Here is a 9,315-nt window from a genome sequence, read left to right on the forward strand (position 1 = left end):
TTTATCTTGCCTTCCAGTGCTAAAACTCGTTTGACTTCTGTAGAGTTTCTCCAGATTAACAAGTGAGACCAAAATAATCAGGCAGCAAATCAATAGGTTTGCTAAGCTTAATAGAAAAGGTCCTTTATCTAGACACTATCTCCTTTTCCAATAAAAGCCTATTAAAATGATAGTAACATTAGCAGTATGGGAAATCACTTGTGCATACAGGTTGATGAAATTAAGCATATGGTGTGTCTTGACTTGCCATTTTCAGTTCTGCTGGGAATATCGTCATTAACCAACCACCAGCTCTCAATACTGAGCCTATAAAATGATTGGCATTTTTAAAGGTAAATATTGCATAGTGACTGTTCAAGTGCTTCTTCTGTTACAAGAGCTATTGCAACTGCTACTGATATGTTGCCAGCATTGACATTGAAGGTCACTGAATAAAGCCAAACGGGGTCATAGATTGAAATTAAATGCTCAGAACATGGGTCCAGGGATAAAAAGAAACATTTAAAGAAAATCTGAATATGAGTTAATGAAAATAAATTCCAATTAGTTCAAAAACGTTGCTCGCATGATTGTTTTTAAGGATTTTATCAATTTTTTTTTGTCTTATCTAAAAAATACAAAATGTGTCAATTCTGGTTTTGTGAGAGGAGTTTTTCTGGGTCACAAAGATATATGATGCAGGCTCTTACATTGCCAGTCTCAGCTGCTTCTTCTTGGAGAATATCCTTCTTTTTCCAGGCAGTGCGTATTAAGAAAATTTAGTGGACTGTACGTACACACAAATAGTTTCAAGACTATTCTGAGAAAATTACATATAAGCTCTTATGAATAAGAAAATATTATTATCAACATTTAACTTTTTTTTTTTTCCCATTCAAATACAATTTGCTAGCAGTAACTATAAAAAAATTAACATTTTTCTCAAGGGTAAAATTAATTTTTTTTTAATATTCTATAGGTTTCCCTGTCTTCCATGTTCTTTCTTTTCTTTCCCTTTTTGCAAAAGAATTAACCTTTCAGTGACTTAAAAGGTTAAAAGGTCCCCATCTGTAAATCAGATAAGAGAAAAAGTATGAAGAGAAAGAGAAAAAGTGTGAAATATAAGACCTGTCAACAACTCATATATTTCTTATTATTTATGCGTATTCCATGGTCTGAAATGAAGCCACAAAAATATTAGCTAAATTATTAATAATGATTGAATTTGTTAAAATTGTAATGAAATATATGTATTTATGTCATAACCTGTCATTTTGCAGACAGCTTACAAAAAGTGGATTAAGTTTGGCAAATAAATCATCTCTAGCAAATTGTTCATCTAACTAACAGTTATAGTTACTGCTTTTTTCAATTCACTTTTTTTTTTTTTTTTGACTCTTGACAACACATCAAGAGAAAAAGTACTCTTGTCTGTGAGGTGCGTTTACCCCAACTGTCACAATTCCCAATCTAGTTAATAGTTTTTCAGCTTATAATTCATTATAGGGGTGAATTTTCTGCAGATTTTACCATGGATTTCTGAGATTTTTCATGCTTCAAAATAGGCACTTTTAGATTAAACATTGGCAAATGCTGAGGTAGAATGTCTATTGCAAATTGAACGTTGAGTTTTCACAGATGGTTATTCAGCCAAAATATATCTTTCATACATTGCCAATATAAAATTTGTGTTACCTGTGGCTGGATTAGGTTATGAATAACCCAAAGTATGTGCTGCACCTGAGTTATTAAATGCCTTCAGATGCACACTAGAGATATCGGTGTACAAATATTTTAGCCATTACTGTGTGAAGAAATTTCTAGTGTAATGAAGTTTACCAACAGTCAAGCATAGTGCAAGTCAAACTCAACTAGCCTACTGCTGGAGATAGCACAAGTCTAGTAGTTTGCAGAATATTCTCTGTATGTTTCTTTATTCCTAAGTCTCTCTCCTTTCCAAAAGTGGATCACTGACAACAGATTTTTTGGAGATGGTAGTGTCACTAAATTAGTCATCTTGTAGAGAACTCTTTTCTCTTAAAAAGTATTCTATTTTAACAAGTATTCTAATCTGACAGAAACTTCTTCATGTTTCCAATAAAATAATTCATGTACTTTGTATTAATATAAGATCACCATTTGCAAGAAGAGAGGAGTATTTTTAAGATAAATTTTCACGTTTTGGAGACTTAAAATGTTTCTTTACTAACAGAGACAGGTCTGTATTCTTCTTTCTTGAGTTTATCTGTGGTTTTCACCCATGTTTTTCACCCATGTTGGGCGCAAACTGAAACACAAGAAATTCCAGCAGAGTATGAGAAAACACTTTACTGTGAGGGTGACAGAGCACTGGAGCAGGTTGCCCAGAGAGGCTATGGAGTCTTCTCTGGAGATAACCAAAATCTGTCTGGATGTAATCCTGTGCAACATGCTTTAGGTAACCCTGCTTGGTAGGGGGCTTGGACTTCATGACCTCCAGAGGTCCCTTCCAACCTCAATCCTTCTGTGATCCTGTGATCCTGTGATGTTCCATCTCCGTGTACTTTTAATACAGTTTATTTTGTAAACGTAGCAAGCCTGCACTTACTGAATATGCTTGTTCAAGCATAATACTGTATCTTTACCAATACAGTTAAAGATGGAATAAAACTCAAACTCATATCACAATTAAGGTAAATTAAGAATTCAGATTAGTGGCATTCAGTCATCAAATAAATCCAGTAGGTAACAATATGTAATTGTGGTGCTGACACTAAATGCTGCTTTTTTTTTCTTTTTTTTTTTTTGACTTAACTATGGAAAATGTAGAGTAGCCTCTTTCCTTATTCTCACATTCTATCTAAAATTTCATCCCTTCCAATGTATTTGCTCTGCTGCTGAAGTGCATCATTATCCTGAAAACCTTCATTTCCATCTTACACTTTTGCCAGTCTAAATTCCCTGAGCAGCTGATAACCTTGAGTCATCATAAGGAAGTACAGCAATTCAAGTGCCTGTTTAACACTTTTCCCTTAAAATCATTGTCATCTTGCTGTTCTCATTTTCCTCTTTCAGATGATAACACAAAGGTGACTTAGTAAAAACTGATGGTTAGATGATGCACCATAGCAGCTTTTGAATAACACAGTTTTTCAGTCTAGAAGAAACCACTGAGTAATTCAACATCAGGTTAGCAATTAATTTTAGGAAGCTATTAAAAACATTGTTCCCAAACATACATGTTTACATGTATATATTAATGAAAAATGAGGAAAAAAGTTAAAGATTTCCCAACAAGAATGTATCTGAAGAAAAAAAGTTTACAATTTTTCTGTGGTTTGTATATATATATATGCATATATATATATATATGTATATATTTTTATGGGTGCCTTTATGTATTATCTGCAATTTCTAACTCAATATTTTGACTCACTGAGGGTCTCATTCTTGGCAGTATTAGGCAAAGTATCACCAGCAGGTCAAGACTGATGATCCTTACTGTCTACTCAGGGTTGGTGAGGCTGCACCTGGAGTACTGGGTACAGTTCTGAGCCTCTCAGTACGAGAGAGACATGGACATACTGGAAAGAGTACAATGTAGGGCCACCATGATGATGAAGAGACTCTCCTGTTTGGAGAGGCTGAGAGAGCTGTGACTGTTCAGCCTGGGTAAGAGAAGTCTCAGGGGGAACCTTGTTAGTGTCTATAGATACATGGAGGGAGAGTGCAAAGAAGATGGAGGCAGGTTATTCTCAGTGGTGCTCAGTGCCAGAACAAGAAGTGATGGGCACAAACTGGGACGCAAGATGTTCCATTTAAACATCAGGAAACATTTATTGTGAGGGTGACTGAATATTGACACAGGTTGCTCAGAGAGGTTGTGAAATCTCCCTCATGGAGGTTTTCAAAAGCTGTCTGGACATGGTCCTTGTGCAAACTGCTTTATGTGTCCTTGCTTGAGCAGGGGGTCGGACCATATGGTCTCCAGAGGTCACTTCCAAACTCAGCCATTCTGTGATGCTGTGATTATGTTGCAAGCTGGTCAGGCTGCCCTTGGTGATACAAATCTTTCATCAGTTTTTCACCTGGAACTTCTTGCTGATGGTGCAAGAGGTCAGTTTTTCTCTGTTTAGTCTCTGTATAATCCTTTGAATAAAGATTGTTACTGTGTTGGTCTGTACAAGCATTTCAGGGTGAATTAGACAAAGACTTCATAGGATTCAGTTATCATTATTGTGATTCAATCTCCTCAAAAACATATTTAGAACTAAATCATGTAGCATATTCCATCACAAATAACACTAGTTTTTACCAGTTGTGAACCTTAATAGAAATGAGATGATAATTCATAACTCTATAAAGCAAAGCATTTGGAAGATCTCTATGCCAAGAAATTAATCTCTTCTTTCCAGCTGAGAAAGTAGGTGTGAGACACAATCAGCCAAAATCACATTTGTGGCAATATTTAATATCTGACATCTCAACATTTTCTTTAGGGATCCTTCATGAGTGTTATCAACATTAAAAAATAAAAATTTGTGGACTTTCTGACATATAAGGAATATTAGAACTAATTTAAGCTTTGTAGTGGGTTTATGTGGCAAGATTTTGGTAGCAGGGGGCCATAGGGGTGGCTTCAGTGAGAAGGATCTAGAAGCTGCCCCATGTTTGGTAAGGGCCCCACTGCTGACCAGAGCTGAGCCAATAAGTGATGTTGTTTTGTGCCTCTGTGAGAGCATATTTAAGACAAGGAAAAAAAAAAAAAAAAAGCTGCACCACACAGCAGCTGGGAGAGTGAGAGGAGTGAGGAACAGCCTTGCAGGCACCAAGGTCAGTGAAGAAGGAGGGAGAGAGGTGCTCCAGGCGTCACAGCAGAAGTCCCCTGTGGCCTGTGGTGAGGACCATGGTGAAGCAGGCTGTCCCCCTGCAGCCCATGGAGTACCACGGTGGAGCAGGGTTCCATGCTGCAGCCCGTGGAGGAGACCACAGTGGAGCAGGTGGACCTGCACTGATGGAGACTGCGGCCTGTGGAACACCCCTGCCAGAGCAGATTCTGGGCTGGACCTGTAGCCCGTGGAGAGGAGACCACGCAGGAGCAGGTGACCTGTCAGGAGTTGCTGCCCGTGGGGGATCCAGGTTGGAGCAGTTTGCTCCTGAGGGATGGACCCCGTGGTACGGACCCATACCTGGAGCAGTTCTTGAAGAGCTGCTGCCTGTGGGAAGCCCAAGCTGCATCAGTTCAGCAAGGACTACATCCTGTGGGAGGGACCCCACAGCACAGGAGACAAGAGTGACCGAGAAGGAACGGCAGCGAAGAAGCGCTATAGACTGACCATAACCCCCATTCCCCCGTACCCCTGCGCTGCTCGGGGGGAGGAGGTGGAAGAGGGTGGTTGGGGAGGAAGGTGCTTTTGGTTTCTTTCCTTTGTTTCTCGCTTCTCTAGCTTGTTAGTAATAAGCAATAAATCTTACTATCTCCCTATGCTGAGTCTGTTTTGCCCGTCACAATAATTACTGTGCAATCTCCTCGTCCTTATCTCAACCCTTGAGCCCTTTTCATCGTATTTTCTCCCCGTTCCTCTTGGAGGAAGGGGAGTGAGAGAGCGGTTGTGGTGGAGCTCAGCCACCCACCTGAGTAAAACCACCACAAGCTAATAACCTTTTTCTAATATTCTCATTAAATTCAATTATTATTATAACTAATCCTATATTAATTCAAATCTGGGATCAAGTTTGTCATTCTTTCCTAAGAGAATAAAACGTTATTTCTGCCATTCTTATTCCATGCATTTCATCCCTCAGAAGGGAGACATGGCTAGTCTATCTTATTGAAAGTAAGAAATGTTTAAAATGGTGTTCCACATCTTTAAATGTGAAATTTGGTAAGGAAAATCTCTCAAGAAGTGAGCATGAGCAGTGGATTGGTCTATGTAGGGAGGTGGAAGTGTTTTAGCAGTAGATTACAGAATCACTGAGGGAGTCCTGCTTAACGCAGGAGCTTTGCATCTTTAAACTTGTCATCTCTGGTTCTGTTGGTATTTTTTGAATTACTGAAAAAAAAAAAATCCTAATTTTCCTCTCACTTTCATATTTCAAAGTACAGTGTTAACTTAGTTTGATCATTCTGTTTCTCTATTCATGTCTTTTTGATACTGAATTTTCCAGGTAGATATTTTTCAAGTGGAAGCAGTAGATATCGGGACTCTGCAAAGGATGGTGGTCGAGAAAGGCAAAGGCTCTGACTGGCTTCTAGAGAAGATTACTGTGAAAGAGTCAGCAGCTGCTGGGAAAGAAACATTGTTTATGGCTCAAACATGGCTTAAAGACAGACGTGATGGAAAATGTAACTCAGTAACTCTGAATGCCACAGGTCAGTATTGTCTTGAAACTATCATTTGTTAAGAAATTCATTCCAAACTGAAGAATGTGATTTGCTTCTATAAACAAGTTATGATATAAAACATTTCAATAGAGCATGTCATTATATAGGGAATGAATGTGTCTGAACACTGTTGTTTTTTAGTACTATTTAATAACCTCTATTTGCAAGAGAATAATTTGTGTTTTGTTAATCTAGATTTGCAGTGGTGGCAATGGCTGCATTGGCAAGTTTTACTTCTACTTTGAAACTTACAAACACTTTTTAAAGCTTCAAATGTTTCTGCTTGCCATTTGATAGGCATAGGAAAAGTGGGGTAGATAGTAGGGCAAACTGTGTTTAAGCAGTGGAGGATATGTCACCATTGTATTCAAGCAGACTGTTTAACATGATTTATGCCACAATGTTAGGGTAGTTTTTCCCCGAAACTGGGCATACGTTTGGCTGATGCCAAGTGGGGACACCTAGAGCAGGCTGTTCAGATGGGTGTTGAAGATCTCCAAGGAGGAGACTCCACAGCCTCTCTGGACAACCTGTGTCAGTGCTCCATCACCTGCATAGCACAGAAATGATTCCCGACATTCAGAGGGAGCCTCCTGAGTATCTGTTTATGCCCATTGCCTCTTGTCCTGGCACTGGGCACCACTGTGTGTATGTAATGTATATTTAGTGTATATAAGGTTATACAATATGGTTTTACACGCACACACGCAAAGAAAATAGAAGGGAAAAAGAAAAAAAAAAAAAGCTTTTGATTATTTCTCCAAGAATGCATTGATTTGGTAGAAGAATTTTTTATTTTTTTTCTGTGAGTTTTTTTTTTATATATATATATATATACAATAAATGGAACATCTAAGCTTGGTTGAAAGTGGTTGAAAGAAGACTTTGGTCTATACTGTCTGTACCAATAGATATACCAATTCATCTATACCAATAGTAGTTTTGGTCTTTAACAAGTCCCACAGAAACCAATGGGAGCTGCTATCAGCGGGAGGAACATCAACTCCTAAAATGGGCATTAAAAGCATCCCATTAGTTCTGAGCATAAATTGTATAAATGAAACAGAAACATTTTAAAATGAAAAATACTTGAATCTTCAGGTTACAACCATTCCATAGTAAAGTGCTAGCTGTAGAGTCAGTTCTTTAAATATACTGATATGTAGGAGATGGTGTTTAAGTAGAAAATCACATTGTACACTTCCTAGTTAAGTCTTAATCTAAATGATACAATACTTAGCCATTTGCCTCACTAGTCATGAATGCAGACATTTATTATCATTTAGACATGGTTTTACAAAAGTATTAATTGGTCTTCAATCTTCTTTAATTAGAAATTCAGGAGAGGAAGAGCACCTCTGCCTGGCCTTTAGGAAAAGAGCAAATGAATTCAGGTATAGCTCTCACAATTACATATACTGACTTATTCATCGGTTTTGAAATAATAATGTGAAAATATTTTCATCACAATATAGCATTACATTTACTGGTGCTGACATTAGTTTCACTTTTGTAATAATAAGAAATGTCAATATATTTACTGAGCTGATCTGCACCTAAATGCTCCCCGTGTAGAGTAAGACACATCTTAGGAATATTACCTCAGGTGCTTTGGTTAACACGCGAAATCAGGAATACCTTCTAATCTTATTTTTTTTTCCATTTTTTTTTCCTTATTTTATTTATTCAGAAGGCAGATGGAGGATTTATTTCACAAAACATCAAGAAGAAACAAAAAAAGACTTTGAAAAGTTGTCAGAAAATATATCCAAGTTGGTTATGGTTTTTTATGGAAGCAACGGCAAGTCAAATCCAGTTTCCATGGAAAACAAAGTGGAACATCAGGCTAAGAACCAAATAACATATGATGTAAAATAATATATAGATTTGTCTATATTTGCATTTTCTTTGATTTTCCTTTTAAAGAGAGATAATCATATATATGGTGAAAATATTGTAGATGTTATTCTTTAAATATTCAAGAAAAGCAGAATTGAAATTTTTAGTTGCATACTTCATTTTTAAGTTTTGGATTTCTCAAGTTCATGACGATCAAGTATATCCTTTTTTTTTCATTTATATGTCAACAAATTGTCATAGTTAATAATGCCTATCAATTTAAATGACATCAAGTATTTACATTTAGATATCAGTGTAGTCTGCAATTTGAATTTGATAGAATAATTATAATGACTGCCCTTGGAGTATAAAGCTAATTTTTTTCCATAAGTGCCTGAAGTCAACCTGGTTCTGCTGCCTAGGAACCCAGTGGGACTTACAGAACCAGTACTGATGCAAATGGGGCTAGGTCAGTGCTGATCCCCGAGAAGAAAACTTCCTCTCTTCCTTTAAATTAGGTACACATGTATCTATGTTTATTTTTGGATGCTAACTCGTAGTTTTGTTGCTTCCTAGATACATTTACCATCTGATTTGGGAATGGTTTATAAAGTGAGACTTGGACTCCAGAGTTTGGAAAACAGCATGTCACAGTTGTCTCTTCATCACTTTAAAATGCAGAACACATCCACCCTGGATACCTTTAGCCTGACTATAAATAAAACACTTCCTCTTTCTCTTAATGGAGACAGATGGATTGAATTCCCTGTAGAGTGGCCATTAAAAGAAACACTTTCTGGTAGGTATAAATGTACATTAAGGTAGTAGAGTGGTACAGGAAGTTAACACATCCTAATATTACAATTGGAATCTTTATAAAACCAGAAAATTTTGTTGTATTTATTTAATGATAAATAAAGCCTGGATAAGAATTTTAAATGTGTGAAGGAAAATGTTATCCACTCAGCTTAATGCCTGTGTACCATAAAGTGTGAAATGCAATGCTCACTTAATTGCACAGAAACTTTATTATAAGCTACATAGAATAGTAGTAAGAAATATTGCTTTCTTGCAATATCATAATATTTCTGTTCTCCTGTATTTAGTCCTCAGCTGCTCATATTACTGACATT

General features: G+C 37.0%; 1 protein-coding gene across 5 annotated transcripts in view; it reads left to right on the forward strand.

Annotated features, from left to right (window-relative positions):
* LOC308189070 (lipoxygenase homology domain-containing protein 1-like) overlaps positions 1-9,022 on the forward strand; it is a 200,714-nt gene extending 191,692 nt beyond the window's left edge. For all 5 annotated transcript variants that reach the window (XM_080578742.1, XM_080578743.1, XM_080578738.1 and 2 more), the window contains 4 exons: positions 6,127-6,331; positions 7,678-7,737; positions 8,034-8,212; positions 8,759-9,022. In XM_080578742.1, coding sequence (XP_080434868.1) covers positions 6,127-6,331; positions 7,678-7,737; positions 8,034-8,212; positions 8,759-9,007 — 693 coding nt within the window. In that variant the 3' untranslated portion in view covers positions 9,008-9,022. The remainder of the gene's footprint in view (positions 1-6,126; positions 6,332-7,677; positions 7,738-8,033; positions 8,213-8,758) is intronic.
* The last annotated feature ends 293 nt before the right edge of the window (positions 9,023-9,315 follow it).

This window comes from Anser brachyrhynchus (genome assembly GCF_964034855.1).
Source record: "Anser brachyrhynchus genome assembly, chromosome: 2".
NCBI classification, from domain to species: Eukaryota; Metazoa; Chordata; class Aves; order Anseriformes; family Anatidae; genus Anser; species Anser brachyrhynchus.